We start from the raw sequence: 21,661 nt of genomic DNA on the forward strand, positions 1-21,661 counted from the left end.
TCTTCTTCTTTCTTTCTTTCTTCTTCCAAGGAAGTCATACTTCCCATGGGCGAAAACTCACCAAACTTTGCACAAAGGTTCAGTCCCATGCCAGATTCACTCAACTCCAAGGACATGTGCCCCCCCCTCCTAGGGGGGGCACAATAAGCATTTAAATTTAAAAACTTTAAAAATTCCTACCAAACCAACGGTAGATGCTACAGTGTTGAAACTTCACCACAATGTAGCCTCAATACTGCTGAAACTTTTGTCCACTTAAACTTATTACAAATTATGAAGTCCATCACTCTGTTTTTTTCAATAACTGTAAAACTTTTAAAATGTATCTCCTCCCACAATTTTTGCTCAATTGACACCAAACTTGCTACAGAGCATCTCCAGACCGTCCTCCACAAAACTTGTTTCTCGGATTTTTGATTAAGCAAAAATTGAGCCTACAGTGCATGAAAACGTTTGACTGCAAACAGTACTGTAAACATATATCATCAAATTCTTGATAAATACATTTTCAATCTTCCTGAAAAAAAATGACAATATTCTGGAGTCATGGTTGATGAAGTTTGGCAAATATCAGAATTTTAACTCAAAAACTGAATTTTTGAGAACATTTTGAATTCTGCTCTCATGGGAACAACTGCAGTCAATGTGAGAGTGGAATTTATAAACATCAGATTTTCTCTTATGAAGCAAAACACTTATCATTAAAAACAAATCACCAACATTTCCATGCTGTCAAGATGCAATTTATGTATTATCAGATTTTTGTTTAGATGACTGAATTATTGACATTTTGACCATTTCATCACAACAGCTGCCCGGGCACTGGCTCACCTGAGTGGATAAATGAAGCTACACAGCAGGTCTCACTACCAGCCAATTAGCTCAGTGAGTTAGGAGCTGGTTCTTGGTGTCAGAGATTGTGAGTTTGAGACCCAGCAAGGGTGATGATGATGATGATGACGGATCAAAATGTCACATGTCCTTAAGCTGTTTTGCTGTCTAAATGCAATTTATGTATTAACAGATTTTTGTTTAGATAATAGAATTTCTGACTTTCTGAAATCTGCGTTGACAACAGCTGCCCGGGCACTGGCTCACCTGAGTGGATAAATGAAGCTACACAGCAGGTCTCACTACCAGCCAATTAGCTCAGCGAGTTAGGAGCTGGTTCTTGGTGTCAGAGGTTGTGAGTTCGAGACCCAGCAAGGCTGATGGTGATGATGACAGATCAAAATGTCAGTTGACCTCAATATGAAACACAAGACAATTGTCCTAATGGTGGCATCACAGCAAGCCTCTAAATTAAAAAAAAAACCAAATAGCTTGGACTGGTCCATGTGCGAAGGCTCTTAACATCTTAGACTCATAGTAGATGTTTGACAAATATCATTATTTTACCTCAAAAACTGATTTTTCTTTTTACTGTGGTTTCAAATCTGCCTACACGACAGTGAATGGCTTACTCAATTTGTGAAGCCACTGTTGAATGACACTTGTCAATTAGCTCAGTGCGATAGACAATGGTCTTTGGTTCCCGAGGTTGTGGGTTCAATCCTCAACTGATGCAAATTGAACATTATAAGGTCAGCTGTCTTGTCTTCCTATTCTCCTGTTTGTTGCTCAGAATTGCCTAAATTTGCCCAAAAGTAGCCCGGACCCGACCCATCGCTGCGCAGCAGCTATAATATATGTTATATAACTACAGTACATATATATGTTAAAGCTGTAGGGGCTGAATCAACACTGAGCACAAACACAGAGAGAGACACTAAAGTTTGAAACAAAATGAGTTCATTTTCCATCCGGTTTTTCCAGTTTTTCCAAACCTGATGACCTGAACTTGGCTGTTTTTGTTTCTGAAGTGACGAAGGTGATGTTTTTCTTAAGTGTGTTTCTCTTGTTTTTATTTTCAGAGAACTTCTGGAACGCTGCATCCTTCGACAAGGAGACGTCGTACCTCCACTTCCCCACCTTCCACGGGGAGCTGAGCGCCGACATCTCCTTCCTGTTCAAAACCACGGCCTCCTCCGGCGTCTTCCTGGAGAACCTGGGCATCAAAGACTTCATCCGTATCGAGCTGAGCTGTGAGTACGAGCTGGATCGTTGTGTGTGTGTGTGTGTGTGTGTGTGCATTTTAGGTTGTTTAATCTGGTTGATTTATTGTAGCAAAACTAATTTAGTTACTTTAATTCTATTTTCGGTAACCCTTTCATTTACAGGCCACTTATTAGGTGATAATGTCAATAAATAGTCAAAAAATAACAATTAATAGCGTAATAATGTCTAGGAAAAGCCTAGAAATAACGGTCAGTTCGTAACGTTGAGAAATATACCCAACAAATAACGATTGATTGCGTAGAAATAGCCCCGAAATAATTGACCCTTTGTCAAGTCCCGCCCTCCACGGTTACTGTTGCTAGTTTTGCCAAACAGTGGTCACGTAAGGGTTATGTGACAGTGTGAGCCCTCACTGTCACTTTAAGGACCTATGACTCATGAACATGATGGTGTCCTTAATTGCTTCCCAGTCACCACACCTGAGACTGGTTGTGTTGTGATTGACTGGGTGCCACCGTCTCAACATCTTTTGCACTTCCTTAGCAAAAGTAGAAGTAAAGCAAACACTACACAAGACATTAAGAGAACTTTATATGCTGTATTTAGAGCCATGTTGTTATGTTGGTGTGTTTGTGTGTGTTATGGTGTTTGCATGACAATTGTTTAAAGGCAGGGATTGTTTGCAAATTCTTTTTCCCCCCTGTCAGTGAACTGGCCCATTTATAGTGGGAGGGGCCAAGTGGTTAAAAGGGGGTGAGCTGAGGCTCGGTCCTCTCTATGCTGCCAGTCTGTTGAGGTGCTCAGGAGTAGGCCCACAACTGTCTCTGAGGAGACTATGTTGGTCTCCTTTTGGTCACTAACGATAGCTAGCTACCTAACGATGCTAGCTAACGATGCTACTAGCTAATGCTTAATCACCGCCGATCTCCCGTTTCTCCTCGTAAAACTTCACAAAGTTCAAAAGACATTAGCAACGGTAACGTTACATTACACCTTTTAACCATTTTGAAAAATTTAAAAGTAGTTTTTGCTGAAAAAATTGTTGTCTACCTAGCTCGTTTCATACGGTAGGCTAATTGACAATTTCAAGGACTTGGTGTAGAAAAATTCTGGCCTTTCGCAAAAAAATTCAATGCGTGAAAAGCAAGTGTAAACTTTTGCCTTTATGAAAAACATAACATTATTATGAAATTGACCGTATTAATAGGCTATTTCTTGACATTGAGCGGCCTGTAAATTAGAGGGTTAACTTATTTTCAGGTCTAACAGTGATTACTTTGCAACTGTATCCACTTTCTGTTGGGTTCTTCTTTATTTTAATTAAACTCTGAACGCTTCATTACAGTTTGTTTTATCTATTTCCAAGTGCTGAAATGTTTGACTCTGTTTCTTGTTTAGTGTTGCTTGTGTGTTTCCTCTGGGCTTCATTGTTGTTGTTTAAATCTGTTCCTACACTGAGACCTCTTACTTGCTTACTGCTCTGTACAGTAGATAGCCTGCCACATGCCCACGGCGCCACACGGGACGGCGCTGCATTCACCACCACACAGCCCAATAAAACGTGAAGAAGATTAAAGCCATAAAAAGGAAACTCATAATTACTGCAGGCAACCTTGTTTTTGATTTTACAGTTGTTTCATGAACCCAGGGGGGCATTTTCTCCACGACCCTACGTTAATCCCCGTCTCCTGCATTGTGCACACATCACAGTGCGTCATTTAGATTATGACAGTAATAACCAGCAGGGTGTTATTTAGTTTATGGGTGCCATGGAAATGTGGCGAGGTGTGAGATGTATGTTTACAGCCTGCTGTGGGTTGTGTCATTTGACATATAGCTGTATTAACCCGACAAGGTGTCCTTGTGCTTATATGGTTATGACAGTAACGCAGCGAGGTATGAAGTACACATTTATAGGTGGCAATGGTGTGTGTCATTTCGACAGGCGCGTATAGATGCCTTCATTGAGGTTTTACAGTCGTCCCTGGTCTGTCACCTCACTTGACCCTTTTAGTTTTCTGTTTCTCTCCTTGTTTTCGTGTTGCGTTGCAGCTTTTTTTGGGAGGGAAGTTGTTTATGAAATTGGATTTTAGGGACACACAACAGAACCGACACCTCTCTCGCCTCGGGAGATGATTGTTAGCGAGCTTGTTCCAGCTCTGGAAACTTGCTGCTTTGTTTGTTTGTTTTTTCGCTGCCTTGGATCACTGTGTAACACACTGTGGCCAAGCCCGACAACAATCTCTAAATGAAGTCACCGTAGGATGCTGGGATGTTGTTTTCATCTGGTCCTGCGCTCCCCCACAGTAATTCATCCTCACCTTCTTCCACCGGCAACAACATGAGGAATGGCGCTTTTGTTTTGTCTGCGCCTCATCTGAGACCGTCGGTGTCGGAGGAGAGGACAGAGGAGAGCTGAGCACTGTGGCGCTGTCCGTGGTGCTGAACCAGGGCTGAACTGTCCGCGGTGCTGAATCTGATGCTGAGGCTTAAGCTGGGGACACACCGCATGATTTTACCCACGACTCACAGTCGAGTCTAGTCTGTCCCAGTCGGCATGGCGAGTTGCCGCAGAAATGTTAGATTTTAGATGACTCTGGACGTAGGCGGGTAGTGTGAACTGGTTACCAATGAACAAGAGAAGGTGGGACACAGGAAATGGCCTCAGAAGGAAATAGCGGCAAAATCAAAACAACAATGAGAGATGAAGCGTAAGTCATCAGAAAGTCCTGTTACAAAGTCTCATGAAAATCATGTAATGTGTCCCCAACATTAGAGTGGGAAGTTCTGGATCATCTTGTTTTTTTTTATATTGGAAAATATATTATACAAGGTGAAAAGTTGCTACAGAGCTCCATAGTGAGTTTTAGATCAGTTTCCAGTGCTCTTAAAGGGATAGTTCAACATTTTGGCAAATTGGCCCATTGCCATAATCCCTATAGTCATAGCAGTAGGTTTGTTACCTTTAATTGTCGGTGCAAGCTATTTTTAGAACGGCGGAGCAGAGCCGTGAGCTGCTCAGAGCTACGCTACGGAGGCTCATGGGATTTCTTGGTTTCCCTCATCAAACTCATCAAATACACAATCCAACAACTCCACAACGCTCTGGTGGACAAGTTGTGACCTGCACATTCACCACACTATGAGATAATAACACAACGTTACCACACAGCCTCCGTAGCGTAGCTCTGAGCAGCTCACGGCTCTGCTCCGCCGTTCTAAAAATAGCTTGCACCGACAATTAAAGGTAACGAACCTACTGCTATGACTATAGGGATTATGGCAATGGGCCAATTTGCCAAAATGTTGAACTATCCCTTTAAATAGACTACTACAAATATCCGCAGCAACATTCAGCCTTTGTTTCTAATTTGAAAAACTTCAGTAAGCGCAACTGATCTGAAATATCCCTCTGTTCCCAAGTAAAAGTAAAAAGTACATTCACTTATTAAAAGCAGATAGAAGATACGACCGCTGACTTCCTGTGTCACATAATTAAAGCACACAGGCAATAAAAGGCAGTGATGTGGCCTGAGATATAAACATAACGTGCTCACCACAGAGAGTGATTATCGTATAGAAACTAATCTTGTTCATCAGGACACGGCCACATCCCACAGAGAAGCTCTGCTTATTATTAACTGATCTAGATTTTATATGTTAAAAAAAAAAAAAAAAATCCCCACAGTGTAACTCTAACTACAGCGCTCTCATAAAACTGGTGAGAGGCATAGAAGCAGCTCAGCAAGGCTCTGAGATGTAGAGCATCATAGGAAACCAGGGAGTCAGCAGCAGCAGCAGCAGCAGCAGCACATTGCGTAGCTCTTCATGTAATCAGTACATAACCTCTTACCAGCCCCTCTAGTCTTTTGTTTGTTGTTATCCTGCGAGGACGGTTCCCAGGCTGCTTAGTTAGAAAGCTCTGCTGGCGTCGGTGTTTGTGTTGTTTTGTTGTGAGGGAGTAATTATACCTGAGTCCAGAGAGAGAGAGAGAGCCCGGCCGCCATCCCATCCCATCCCTCCCTCCCTGGCTTCCTTCCTGCTTGTTTTGGTCTCCGAACGCCCGAGTCCAGCCCGTCCTACGGTACCTACCTACCTTGTTAAAGCTGTTGTTGTCTGTCTGCTCTGTTCCCAGTCGCGGCGCCGGCTGGCAGGTCTCGGAGCGGAGTGTGGAAATATGCAGCTGTAAAGTGATGATGATTCATTCCAGCTGCATTTGGCAAAGATTTTTTTATGGGAAGATAAATTCACCCGTGTCCTCAGACTGAATCAGAAACAAGAGGTGTCACATCTCCACTTTAATTGAGATAAACTGGAGGACAGTGTTGTTGTGTCTGCTTTTAAACTTTAAGCAATGAAGGAGCTCTCTGTCCACCACCTCTTTAACATTTAGCCTACTATATTGAATTAATTATCTGGGTGAGTGGAAACAAATGTTTGCTTTAATTCAACTGTATGATCTTTAATCTGATTTAAATTTAAATCAATCTGCTTCGCCAGGCAACAGAGTAATTTTATGGTTTTGTTTCAAGATGTTGAACGTTAATGTAACACAACATATTAATTATGATTTCTCTCTTTTCATGCTCCACTGTGTCCTTTTTCTCCATATCGTTCTTTGTAACTATGACTTGGCACTTTAATACTTTTAGAAGAATCTAATTATGCCTCTCTTGTGCTGTCCTTTCATTTATTTATTTATTAACTTTAATAATTTAAAGGTGTTAGCTACAGGTTTAACTCCTCCCGGCCAGTAAGTGTCACACTGGTTGCCAGGTAACGCCTATAGGGAGCGGCTAGTAGCTAAAGCTAAGCTAACGCTAACCGTATTTAACTAGCAGCAGCTCCGGTATTGACGGCGGACTGGAAACATGTCTGAATCATTTCACACTAACTCACCTGCAGACAAACCCGCAGCATCACGCCTGCATCGGGAACGTCACAGTACCGGCTGACCGTTAGTTAGCATTAGCATTAGCACGATGCCATTTTCTCCACAGAGCTATCACGATCTGGCCCCTTAGCTCCACCTCACGTGACATCAACGTACTAATGCTGTTGGTGCAGAGATCATTTCATGCCGACGTTGCCAATGTAACCAGATATATTTATATATTTTGGACCCGTCAAATTTATAAAACAATTATTTATACACTATTAAAGCAGAAGTAAGGTGAATGTTTGTGTTAATATAAGTCTTAAATAGTTGTATCTTCCGACAGCAATCACTTCTATGGAGTGTTTGGTCTGAAACACGGGTCTGTCAGTCACTCTGCTCTGCTGTAAGCCGAGGAGAAAACTTTCCTTGTATCCTACAACCTTTATCCAATGAGGAGAGAGAACGGCATAAAGGGGCGGTCCTCTCTTTGTGTGCAGCCAAGGGATGTGCGTGAATGTGGTGACGTAGGGACGAGGGTGGGGACTGCTAACTCCATCGGCTGACAAGAAGTTAGCCAAAACCACCGGATCGCTTACTTCTGCTTTAAATAAAATTCTGTAAAATTAATACTTGAATTCTGCACTCCTCTAGACGTTCTGTGGATGTATTATTTTTGGAAAGTTAATCATTTTGATGAAGAAGTTGTAGCTATAACCCTAACTAATGATCTTTTCTTAAATGACTGTTCAGCTTCTCCTTTAATGTTGCTGTTTTGACACCTGAATCTTCCTACGAGGATAAATAAACGTTTCAATCAATCAATCAATCAATCAATCAATCAATCAATCAATCAATCAATCAATCAATCAATCAATCAATCAATCAATCAATCAATCAATATTAAAAGTATTTTCCTCCTCTTTCCCTCAACCAGCCTCCACTCAGGTTCTCTTCTCCTTCGATGTGGGTAACGGGCCGCTGGAGGTCCGGGTGGACTCGGGCGTCCCGCTGAACGACAACCGGTGGCATCGAGTCCGAGCCGAGCGCAACGTGAAGGAGGCGACGCTCCGACTGGACGAGCTTCCCGCCGCCACGCAGCAGGCGCCTGCTGACGGACACTTCCACCTGCAGCTCAACAGCCAGCTCTTCATAGGTGAGGGCCCAGATTTCCTCTTTTTAAGAATAGATAAGATGTTAAATGTTCTCAAAAGCTGTCAAGCTAAAGAGGGAAATCCTCGGTCGTCATATTTTATCGATTTTGTTTCGCAGCCCCTTAGAGGTTTTCTGTACCTGTTTGAACTTTCTCCTCAGTTTTGGGACTGCTGAGTTCAAAGCTCTTTGTTAAATCCTCTGGGACTGAAACAATCAGCCTCTCTCCATCTCTTTTACTCGCTTCGTTTCTTTTATCCTTTTGTAGCTCAGTCTTGCTGCCTCTGCAGCTCCTGAACGAGCTCAAACACAACAGAACTTTCTGTCCACTTTTTGTCTCTTTTGGCAATAAAACTCTTGTTTTCCTAACTTCTTATAAACTGTAGACAAGTCCAAAGCTCTCCGTTGTTATTAACAGCTTTGTGCAGTAAAGGTCATATAGCCTACATAACAACCATCTGCTGCAAAGTTAATTATTAGTCAGGTTTCAAGATAGATTACTGGGATGGAAAAAGATTAAAATACACCAATATCTTCTTAAGTATTTTCTGAAATTCGTTCTTACGTTGTTCTTAAGAATTTTTCAAAGAAAACTCTACGTCGTCAGATTCATTAACGTGTTCTTAGGCTGCAGAAATGTTCGCAGCTGTGTTCTTACATTGATGGCGTCTCATCGTACAGTAAATTGAGAGTACATGCCAGGTTGGTCCTAATTAACATAGGATTAGCAGGAAAATGCCCTATCAATGCCCGTAAAAGGGCATGAGACTGCAGGGCCGTGTGCACAGAAACCACAGACACTGAGCAGAGAAGGTGAGTTGAGAAAGAAAGTTGAAATGCCCAAACGAAAATCTAAAGACGGAGAACCAGTCTCCAAACATAAAAACAACCTGCTGAAGCGGTACCACTGTAGGAAATGAACAAAAAAAAACAGCTGTTATATTTAGTGGCATCAGCAGTGGATACAAAGCAACAGAATAAAAAGATATATGGGATGCTGTCAGTTGTTCACTGAGCGCTGTATCTGGAGAAGAGCGCACTACTGACAAAGTAAAGAAGAAATGGTTTGATCTCAAATAAGAAAAAGTATTGCCAAACAATGAGAGCTGCAGAGACTGCACTCTCAGGTCTACCATCATAAATATAATCAGGAACTTGATTGCTGTTGTTCCCAATAAACATAGCCTACTTGATGTGAATTAAGTGTCTATAGTGTTTTTAAGAGCTTAGCTAACAACAAATCCAAATTACAAAACATTGGTGAATGTCAAAACCTTCTTGAAAACTTCATAAGTGGGTTTTATAAGAAGACATTTCTTCTTAAGAACGGTTCATAAATGAGGCCCATTGTGTGTGTTCAATGCATTTCCTTTCTCCCAAAGCATTTACAGAGGCTCTGTTTGTGAACCGACATCATCCAGTCTCTGCTTCACTCCCTCTGCATGTTACTGTCACTGGATGTTGATCACTGGAATAGCATAAAACCACTATATATATATATATATATATATTGCATCCTAAATCCAAAATAGGAGCCCAGTTTAATTTAATTTAATGTAATTTATTGATTTATTTGACAGGGCCAATGCAACATTAAGTAATACATTAACTTACAGTACATATCAGTTTACCGAATAAAAGCTCATAATAACAAATCAGACATGTATACATATATTAAAAAAATGACAAAAACATTGCTCCATGTTAGTACTACTGCTACTTCAACTTCACCGAGCACCTTTACAAGGTAAAAGTCACAATAAACCCACAGCATACTATATACATAGTTATCTAACTCGCTTTAAGGTGCAATGAATTATAAAAGGCAGTGAAACCAGATTAATCGGGTTGAGATGCTGTGATATTATTACCAGTGGAGACCCTGCAGACACATGTAAACCAAAGGCCACCTTAGAGAGAAGCAGGTAATGTGTATGTCAGAGTAAAGACGATATTCTATAAGTGAGATAGATAAACCAAAGGTAACATTTCTCCATTTTATTATCAATTCAGCTTCAAGAGTCGCACTATAACTCTGACTCCTCTGCTCTTAACTCTTGTGAAGCGGTGCCAAGTGCTTAAATAAAGTTTGCAGATCAGTAACAGCTCGTGCGTGCTGTGAGTTTCCCGTGAGACTGGGATTAAATCCTCAGAGAAAGGGCGGCTAAAAATATTCCTTCGCACATACGTATGTTAATCTGCTGCTGCTGTCGGCCGAACCCTGTTGTCTGCTCAGTGCTATTGGATATAAAAAGATGCTGAGTCCACACGTCTTTTCTTTTTTCTTACCACCACCATCATCCACAGCGCCCAACAACAGCAACAGCAACACAATGGTGACCTCTTACTGTCCACACACGCACTGAAAAGCATGAATGAAACTTCAGATTCAATGTTAGTCTTAAACACCAGCTGCTGCTATGATAGATAATATGAAAGTGCTGAGTCGCTGCTTTCTGACCGCACTCAGCAATAATCACATTCAACAAACAAACCAACCAACGTGCAGCAGGGAGTCGTGATTACTTTAAATCTTCTCCCTTAAATGGATCTGAAGGTGTAAGTTATTCATCAGCAGTCGTTGTAAATAACACGACGCCGCTGCTGCAGAATATCTCCAACTCCACACTTGATCGATAGTGGTGCCTCTGTTTATCTCAGCTTCATCTACTTGCAGCAGGGAAATTGAGGTGAATATTGATTGGCTGCATGCGTTCAGCCGATAATCCTGCTCTGAATAGCCAACAGGTCTCTGCCCGCGTATACGTTTACCTCTGAATTATACAGCACAATGGACTTTTGGCAGCTTTGTGCGTTTGAATGGGAATGTGCTGAATATATGAGTTCATGGTCACGATTTGAGCTATTTACGACGTCGGCTGTACACGCCTGAAATATAAATATGAATACAAAGCACACAATCCATATGTGCTTATATATATATATAATAAGCATTGATATCAGCTCAGCGTTCCTGCAATAGGAAGCCACAACAATGCTGCGAGAGCCATATTATTATGTGCATCTTGTTTATGAGTTATAACCCTGCCACCAACAAATAATCCATGAGGAAACAATGTTTATTTCTGTCTGGATTTCTTGTCTTTGCATGCATTTTATGAATAACTAAACTATGGCATCATGTGCAATGAAGTTACGAGACAGATTGTAACGTCGCTCTGCTTATTCTGTGTTCATTATAAAAAGACGCCGCAGTGTTGTGTGAATTGTTGAGCTCTAATTCCACAAACTGTGTCTATTTATGAGCTTTAAGTGTTCATCATTGTAAGGATTTATAAAGGAAGGGAATTAAATCGTCACAATTAATAACTTGTGCAGGGATTTATAAGCCGTGACATTTGCTTTTTACCAGTTTCTCCACAGACCAGTATTTGTTAGTGTAAAATATCCACATGCAGCAGTTTTTTTTCTTTTTTTACTGAAAGATTTTTTTTTTGTTGGCGTTCATTGCAAACAGTATTCCTCATTTTTTTCGTGTATTGCCTGGTTGGGACAGATAAGCTGCAGTTTATTGGCGCTGCATTGGCTTCAGTGTGTTCAGACTTAGATGTGTTTTGTGCATCATGTGAGTTGGTGGCGTGATTTAGTTAAACAGGAACTACGACACAAACACGCCCTGAAATAATGGATCTATCTGTAATTTATCTGTATCAGAAATTCTCTTCACAACCCGATGGCAACCAAGTAATTAAAGGGGCAGTTCAACATTTTGGCCAATTGGCCCATTGTTACATTATGAGACTGAGTTGTTTTCGAGGACTGCTTGCCTAAAAAATGGCCCTGACAGGAACGCGCATCGGCAGTTTTGCATGAATTTCCCTCTAAAACAACTCAGTCTGGTAACGTTGTGTTATTATCTCATAGCGTGGTGAATGTGCAGGTCACAACTTGTCCACCAGAGCGTTGTGGAGTTGTTGGATTGTGTATTTGATGAGTTTGATGAGGGAAACCAAGAAATCCCATGAGCCTCCGTAGCGTAGCTCTGAGCAGCACACGGCTCTGCTCCGCCGTTCTAAAAATAGCTTGCACCGACAATTAAAGGTAACGAACCTACTGCTATGACTATAGGGATTATGGCAATGGGCCAATTTCCCAAAATGTTGAACTATCCCTTTGAATACTTTTTTACAAAAATGAAAAAGTCAATCACCTGTGGAACCAGTGTTGTTTTTGGCAGGCATTTTAGATTTAGTCTTAGTCTTAGTCTTTTTGACGAAAATACTTATTAGTTTTAGTCAATTTTAGTCATTCCTATATGTGATAGTTTTAGTCTAGTTTTAGTCGACGAAAACTCAACAAGGTTTTCGTCTAGTTTTAGTCAGTTTCAGTAAAAAAAAAAAAAAGTCTTTCAACAAATTAATTCAATAAAGGAATGGTTTTACACATAATGTTTCCACCCAATGCCAAATACTTTATGGTCTAAGGATTATCCATTAGCCTACACACACATAAAGTCGTAACAGTAGTGCATTCAGTTTTTTTTCTGATGGAGTGACGGCAGGTGTGTTGAGCAGAATGTGCACTGCATGCCAGGTGGTGGACGTGACCACACAAGGATGCAGCAGTGTTGCAGACACTTGTTGATTTTAATGGACAGATTACACGCACAATAAGCAGAAATGTCATGCATTTGAGCGGCTGACCACCCGTCAGCGCCGCGGAGCGGCTGCACCGCACTGACCGAGGTCACCAGAGCAGCGGATCACTGCCTGCTGCTCTCTGCCGCTCTGATCAGAAGCACCGGGCGGCGGCGCACCGCGGCTCGTCTCAGCAGCGTTGTTCTGTTGTTGACGGAGCCGTTGCTAAATCGTGTGCAGCTAGTAATGACAATCCATAATATGGAATGTAGAGGCGATCACAGCCCGACCACTAACATGTACGTCCGTTCTCGTCTCGTCAACGAAAACTCACACACGTCTCGTCATGTTTTCGTCATCAGAGAGCCATGTTCGTCTCGTCACCGTCTCGTTATCGTCATGAAAAAAAGGGGCGTCAACGAAAATATTTCGTCATCGTCATCGTTAACGAAAACAACACTGTGTGGAACGAAACAATCCTGTAAAAAGACAACGCCAGTGATACAATGTACCACACTACCAAGTCCGGTAGGTGGCAAAGTTTCTCTAAGCTGGAGGCTGGATGGTTTATTATGATGTTTTTCCAGGATCTCCAACCCTACCTTTAACATTACCCACCTCGTTACACATCGCATGGATTGCCTTCTCGCCGGCTACGTTGAAAACAAATGAAAAACAGCGAAACCGCGACTGGACCTGCATAGTTCCTCTTTAAGAAGAAACTCTGTCGCTTTTGAAGTCGTGTTTGATTTCAGTAAATCTTCAGAGGAGGAGGAGGATTATCTTTGCATCTGTTAATTTATTCATACTTTGATGACGTACGGGTATTTTATCTTTTTGTTTTTCCTGCAGCAAACAGATTAGAGCTGACACTAGAAGGATTAATTAAAAAACAATAATAATTGAAGTGTTTTATCGCTCGCAACTATTGTTCAGAGGATTTGCTGCTTTTCTTCTCTGTAAAGTACCGAGTAAGTAAACTAAATACACTGTTTTGGACAATGGACTTTGGACTTCTCACTTCTTCATGGGATTACGTAAACACTTCATCGATTCACTGATAAGGAGACCAGGAGTCTGCAGCAGGAGGTTATATTTATATTTAGACACAGCAGTGCTTTGTTCATCCTCTGCTTTCTGGGCTCACAGGTCCTGGATCCATGTGTCTTCAGTCTCATACTGTACATCGCCTTTGATGATTTATTTGATCTCTACCCCCCCCTTTCTAATTGTTTTTCCATTCACGCTCCTGTGTCACACGGTGTGCTCGAGTCCAGAGTGTGTTCTCACAGTGTGATCTCACAGAGCGAGGCTTTAATCACCCTGTTAGAGCTGAGCATGTACAGGAGGTTGAAGCTTCCATTGATCTTGAAGGTCTCATTGATATAAACCTCTGACCAGAGGAGCAGGAATATCTGATTTTTGATTTTTGATTTTTTTTTATCTCTTGCTTTTGATCTTGACTCATTATGCTTTTTATAAACAGTTTAATCGTCTTGGAAGTGTCTCTTGTTGTGAGCATCGGAGCGCCTGCAGCCGTGTGTTCATGTCTTGTCCGTCCAGGATGAAGTCCTCTGGTTGATGTTGACTCAGAGGAAGAAAATGTGGTCGTTACAACATGGTGAACTCGCTTTAAATGAAGAAATGAGATGCAGCGCACTGTGAGTTGCTGCTGTAATGAGGAGATGTGGATCTATGAGTGCTCTTCTAATGAGACATGTTCAGCTCTGTGTTTAACATGTTCAATGAGCGATCTATGAACATCTTCATCCTACTTTGATACACTCTTGTTGCTGCAGATGGCTCCTCAATGAAATCAAGAAAATGGTAATTCTTGTATTCAGCTTAATGCTCTCTAAGTTATAAACAAGAAAATTCCAAGGCAAAACTAATATATTTGATTCATGGCCGAGAGGAGGGTTAGTAAAACAGCGGAAAAGCGACCAGACTTGCATAGTTCCTCTTTAAGACACCTGGGAACTATTTTAATCTGTGGAAAAGGGGCATAATATGTCTCCTTTAATATAAGAGCACACGTCTACAGCTCTGAACTCGTACTGTGGAACAGCAGTATAAAGATGACCTTGTTAATCTTGTTAATCAGATGTTCAACTTTTGTCACCAGATACAAAGTACAGCTGAGGTCAATAGGAATTTTTGCACTTTCGCATTTACGGAAACAAACAAACGAGCTGCGCAAAACTTCACGATGATGCATCAAAGTATTTCAGTCTGAACCAAGGTGATGGAACAACTCACCAAACCACAGACAGACATCTAGAGCTGCAATAATAGATCCTGTAAACCAGATTTACTGTAACATGTGCAATTTAAAGTTGCGGTGGTCAGAAGTTAGAAAGGTCACCCAACATGGGATTAGCAATTAGTTCTACTGTTTGCACACAGTTTAATAAAAGGGATATTCATCAAAAGATTCATTTTCATATGTTCAAAATATTCTTTTTTGTTTTTCTCATGTTAAAGTTTACAGATTGTAACTTGTATCATAGCAACGGAGAGTCTGAGGTGGTTTATTGGTGTGAAAAGCTGCAGACAGCTCTGTGATTCATCGGTGTGAAAAAAGGAGGAAGTCGTCATCTCTGTGAGGACAATAACAATTTCACCCTGTGATCTTTACAGAAATGACAGGTTGTCTCGTTTGAACTTTAAGCCGTGCACATCACAGGTGAGAGCGCAGTATCGCGTGGGCGCATACTGTACGTGGTCATGCACTTTTGATATGTCATCTCCGGCCTCAGGTTTGTCACCATTATGTTTAAAAAAAAAAAAAGCAAAAAAAAGCATGACAAACTGAGTAGAGGTGATGGAAAGTGAAAAGGAAATCTTCCTTCCTGCTCCACACAGACACACAGCCAGACAGTAATTCAACACGGCAGCCGACCACCTAGTTATAAAAGTCCACCAGGCTGAATGATGCTTTTCAGACAGGCCTGAAGACAGCCTGATGACGCTTCTGCTCCCAGATCAGTTTCCCACCTACCACCTTGTTGCCTCATCGCCGTTTCATGGTTGTGTCATTTCATAAGAAGAGCGTTGACAGTTTGGAGCTTGTGGAGGAGCAGAGGCAGCGTGTGGATCCGCTGCAGATGACAGGAGGAGGCGGAGAGAAGAGAAAACTAAAGAGAGAGAAACACACAGACTTGTCAGCACCTAAAGAAATGAGAGAAACGGCTTTGGAATAAAAAAAAAAGAAAAAGACAGACGGGAAGATTTGTTCAGACTAGTGCTGCGTACAGTGGCTGTGATTGCTGCACGCTTTGATGCTGATTGTTTGTGATGTTTTGCAGTTTCAGCTACACAGGAAATTTAAAGTGCAGCATTTTACATCCCCGCATCAAACATAACAGATGTTAAAGGGATACGCCAACATTTTTTTTTCATGTCTTGCCTCACTCCCGAGTCCATGACAAGCAGATAGACACCATCCTTTCGACTGTGCGTGCAGTAACAAGGGAGATAGAGCCGTATCGCCCGTAATTAGCTTTAGCTCAAACGCTGGAAGTGTATCGGTAGTGTTAGCCTGCCTCCCACCTAAAGTCGCTAATTAGCTTAGCTCAAACGCTGGAAGTGTATAGGTGAATGAATGAATGAATGAATGAATGAATGTTTTATTTTCGTGTCATGCCACCACTGTGGCCCATCCCATACGAGATTACAAGACACAATAACAAATACAAAAAACAAAAACTAGACAGTCCTTCCTGTTGGTGTTACCTGCCACACAGGTGTGACATAAATAAACAAATTCAGATTACTTTCAGTACTCAACTATATATCGCTCTTCGTCTCATTGCCCGAGCCTTTTCAAGAAATAAAGAAAATGCAAAAATATTCAAATGAAAAAGAAGTTTTAGCTTCTCAGCATCGTCTAACCACACAAATTCGTTATTTGGATCTACTTTACTAAACAATTTTTGTCTTATAGAATCATAGAAAGGACAATAGAACACAAAAGGAATTTCACTCTCCACCTCTTGGATGTCACATAAATTACAAATCCTATCGTCTTCTGCTGTGCCAACATATCTGCCTGTCTCGATATGAAGACCAAGAATACCAGCTCTCAATTGAGCACACAGGTAGTGTTAGCCTGCCTCCACCTAAAGTCGCTAATTAGCTTAGCTCAAACACTGGAAGTGTATGGGTAGTGTTAGCCTGCCTCCACCTGAAGTCGCTAATTAGCTCAGCTCAAACACTGGAAGTGTATGGGTAGTGTTAGCCTGCCTCCACCTAAAGTCATCAGAGAAACTCTTCAGCACCTCTAAACGGAAACCGGCGGGCCGATCTTCGTCTCAGAGCTGACAAAACTCTCCAGTAAGGCATCTTGAGCGGTCAAATGCCGCTAACGGGACGAGATCGGTCAAAACGGACGGTTCAAGCAAAGACGGTTTATTTTGGTTCAAGCTAGCTACATCGAGGGTAGGTTAGCTTCCTATTTCAAAGTAAAAGCACAAATTCTATCGTCATGGTTTTCTGTATGTAAAGGGCAACGGGTGTTCTATTTTGTGAAAGTAACCGGAAGTGCGTTGGTCACAACGGCTAGCTTGAGTAGCGCCAAATTCGTCCGAACAAAATTGTAAACAGCTGGTATTTAGACAAATTAACAACACACTGCTGATCTAAACGGCTACTTTCTCGCCTAAAAATGTTTGAAATGTCGATAAAGTAGAGTTTAGAGCTTCTGACTGCTGATTTCGGCTCGGGTAGGAGGCAGCCAGGCTAACACTACCTATACATTTACAGAGTTTGAGCTAAACTAATTAGCGACTTTAGGTGGAGGCAGGCTAACACTACCTATACACTTCCAGAGTTCGATACGGCTCTATCTCCCTTGTTACTGCACGCACAGTCGAAAGGATGGTGTCTATCTGCTGGTCATGGACTCGGCAGTGAGGCAAGACACGAAAAAAAAATGTTGGCGTATCCCTTTAAATACAGAGCAGTAAATACCTCTATCTTATGTTTTTTTTTATAAATCTCAGGAGGCACAGCGTCCAGACAGAAGGGTTTCCGGGGCTGCATCCGCTCCCTGCAGCTGAACGGCGTCACCCTGGACCTGGAGGAGCGGGCGAGGATCACGCCCGGCGTTCGGCCCGGCTGCCCAGGTCACTGCAGCAGCTACGGCTCGCTCTGCCAGAACCAGGGCCGCTGCGTGGAGAGAGAGACCGGCTTCCACTGTGACTGTGGGCTGTCGGCCTACACAGGAGTCTTCTGCCACACAGGTACACACACACACACACACACACACTCGCTGAAGTGGCTTATTTACACCTTCAGGAGGCAAAGAAAGAACTGCAGGAAGTTGTGTTTTTGTCCACCTGATAAATGTAATCAAATATTTATATGATACTGTAAGATAGTAGGGGTGTAACGGTACACACAAGTCTAGGTTCGGTACGGTTTCGGTACAACAGACACTAGAGATGCGCGGTTTGCGGACACATCCGCGGATAAACCACGGGTCGGGCGGGTGACATGACGATTGTTACCCACATACGAAAAACGAGCAGCACTCTTTGAAACAGTCAAATTTTCAACTACGTGCAGCCTACTCATTTTATTTTCGGCGGTGTCCCTCAGCCGCACATGTCGCTGCGCTGTGTTGTTGTGCTGTGTGCGTCACCTGGCTGGCTGAGACACATGACTGTCAGTGCAACGCAACTCATTATCACTGGCTGTTTGTGTTGTCTGTCAAAACATGGATGAATGAAACTCGACTTTATATCGACCGCGGACGTCAGGAATAGATTTTCGGCTTTTGGCTATGCGGAGACAACGGGCGGATGGTGGGCGGGTGTGGTTTTTAAAAAACGTTGGTTCGGGTGGGTGGCGTTTGGATGACGACTTTTGTGATGCGGTTGCGGATGAAATAATTGCCTATCCGCGCATCTCTAACAGACCCTAATTGAATGTAAAACTAAAAACTGTCTTCTGTTATAAAAGTTAAAAAATATATATAATTTAAAATAAAACAAGTGCATTAGGAGTGTTATAATGCCATTCATTCTAGAGGGGAAAAAATGCACTTGACACCTGCAACTATTATAAAAAAAAACAAGAAACTAACATCCATGTTGTTTTACACAATTAATTTAGGTTAGATACCAAGTGCTTTGGTGATGTTTCTGGTCTGTATTCATGTCAAGAGGCTTAAAAGCAGCAATGGGGATAAGTTGTTACACACAACTTGTCTTTTTCCTTGCACCAGTGATTGACATATCGGGGTGAACATGCGCTAACTATCAGGTCAACCACTCACGAGCCGTTGCCGTTGTGTTTCACTGAGAAGCCACACGGGCGGCTCCTCTAACTTCACACTCTCAGCACTTCTCTTCTCTGTCTGTTATGACGGTTGCTGGCAGCTTTTAGGCTCATTACCGCCACCTGGATTGGAGGGAGGACTCGACTTTTTAAAAAAAATATTCACTCAGACATATTCGTCGCAAGACTGTGTGCACCGAACCATGACCCCGTGACGAATACATATACTGTTTCACCCTTATAAGATATGATACAATACTGTATGGTACAATATGTTATGAATAAGATATGATATTATAGGCCAATAGATACAATACGACACTGTACGATATTGTAAGATACGGTACGGTACAATACTGTACGATACGATGCTGTATGGTACAACACGATACGATACAGTAGGCTTCATTGACTCTGTGACTGTGGGCTGGACCTACACAGGTAGTCTTCTGCCACACTGGTACCGTCCGCATGGATGCAGGCATTGGAGTTCACCATGCTGCTGCAGCAGGAATGAAGTCCTTCTGTACTGAATAAAACCACATAAACATTGATTTGACTTGTCTTCCAGGTTGCTGTGACAGGTATGTCTATAAAACAGGCAGACGTTAAGCTCTGTGGAAGTCTGAGTTCTGCTGAGGAAGACGAACACACAGTCGATACATAAACTGAAGCCACTTTTATATTATGTTTCTCAGACAAAAACGTCAGTGACATCCGCCTTGACCCGTCTCTGTGAGAGCTGTCCAACCACTTTACCACTTTGCTGCACAGTCACATCCCTCCCTCCCCTCCGCTCTGCTTTACCTTTACAGTAGCTCGTATATCGCACCAGACAAGGTCGGCACCGCTTCGATGTTACGTGTCAACTTGTGGCTCCTTCGGCAAAAAGGGAACAAAAGAGTAAAAAGCCGGCGGCCGTCTGAGCAGAGTTTATCCGTCTGCAGCTTAACCCTGAATATCTGCATCTCAACACAGGCTTTATATAAATAATTCCCATAATATATTTAACATTATGAAAATATAAAAACACAGAAAAAATATAGATAAGTCAACACAAGATGAGAAGATGGGAGATGAGAGGTTATTCTGAACATCAGTGTGGGTGTTTTCTGCTGCGTTAGACTCCGTTTACTGTAAGTCACTTGGTTAATGTGGAATTAATTACATTTTTAATGCTTAATAACTTTCATACAACAAAATGAACATATTAAGTTAATTCAACAACTTTAGGACGACTCTCCATCTTCTCTCCAGCCGTCCATCTACTCTCATCAGGGTGGTGCAGACCTAGATTTTAACTGAAGCCTCGGTGAAACACTGAATGGACGAAGCTGTGTTTAAAACAGTCAGGAAACATGGTCAGCACCATTTTCTGTAATTGATACAAAAGTTTTTTTTATTGCTTTTGCGTGTTTGGTATTTGCAGAACAGCTTTTCCTTCTGTTACAGTAATACTTAGTACTAATTAGGACACATACTGTAAATTTGTTTACGTGCTTTAAATATCTGATATCTGAGTTAAAAACCACCCTGAGCAGCAGACTCTGTTCCCCACTGTGCTGAATATTTGTTCAGATACTGTTCTCGATTTGTAAGACTCCCCGGACAATAACGGTTTTATGTTCTTGTAGTAAATAACACACACAGCTTCATCCATGTCCGCGAACTCACCTCTGTCTTCAGGTTTGAGCCCAAAATGTGTTTTCTTCACTGGCAGCTGCCATCTATGAGAGTGTTTCATTGGTTTATACAAAAACCCAAGGCTAAAACTCAACAAGTAATAAGTATTTTATAGCAGAGTTTGATTGAAGATTTAACTTTCAATGCAAAACAAGTGACGTCTGTCCAACATTCAAAGTCAGTAATACATAAGTGTTTTTTCTTCCCCCCCACCCCCACCATAATACCCTTACAGACAAGTAAGTTACAGACAAATTCATATCAGCAGAAAAAGAGAAAAAAATTAAATAAATACGTATCTACAGTATATATGGTAAAACAAGAAAAGAGAAAAAAAAAGAAAGAAAGAAAAAAAAAATGAAATGAGAAGAAGAGTTTCTGTCCTTGATTGGGAAAAAAAGAAGAAAAAGCTAAAAACCCTTTCTCGTAATTTTGCAAGTTGGTGTTTTTCCATCTTCTGTTTACAACAGGTTTACAACAGGCAGTCGCTCCCTCGATATTCTTTCAGAGTCATGAACTCCGAGCAAAGAAGTCTCACCTCAGTTATTTATAATTTAATATGCTCTTTAAATTTTAAAAGAACAAGGGAGGTTGAGATGGGAATAGGATCTAAGAGCGGATGGAGATTTAATAAAAATTGGTCCAAGACCAGATCTGAAACTGGATTTGCTGAAACATTATCAGATCTAAGTGTCGTTTGACAGAAATATTGATTACTTATCAAAATGCATTTCATATTCCTACAGTCTCCAGCTCCCTGACAGCTACAGTTGGACTTGACGCCCGATGACGCTGCTTAGTCTCCTCTGGTTTCTCCAAATCACTGCAAATAATAAAAATGGTCAAATATATATTATATAACTCTGCAGGGACTTGAACAAGAAAAGAAAAAGGACTTGAGTGCATCTCCTTGATGAAAACTCAGTGGTGCTGCTCTGAAAGCACCAACAAACCTTTATTGATCTGTCGAGGTTCAAGAGGTTTAAACTCACTCAAAGGCCGGAGTCAGTGC

At 41.7% G+C, this 21,661-nt stretch overlaps 1 protein-coding gene across 1 annotated transcript in view; it reads left to right on the forward strand.

The window, feature by feature from the left end:
• LOC311000277 (contactin-associated protein-like 4) overlaps positions 1-21,661 on the forward strand; it is a gene marked incomplete at both ends in the record, with an annotated part of 142,108 nt that overhangs the window by 104,519 nt on the left and 15,928 nt on the right. Inside the window, 3 exons of the mRNA XM_083990946.1 lie at positions 1,914-2,084; positions 7,872-8,090; positions 17,688-17,927. Coding sequence (XP_083847072.1) covers positions 1,914-2,084; positions 7,872-8,090; positions 17,688-17,927 — 630 coding nt within the window. The remainder of the gene's footprint in view (positions 1-1,913; positions 2,085-7,871; positions 8,091-17,687; positions 17,928-21,661) is intronic.

Source organism: Trachurus trachurus, assembly GCF_905171665.1.
Source record: "Trachurus trachurus genome assembly, chromosome: 17".
Lineage (NCBI taxonomy): Eukaryota > Metazoa > Chordata > Actinopteri > Carangiformes > Carangidae > Trachurus > Trachurus trachurus.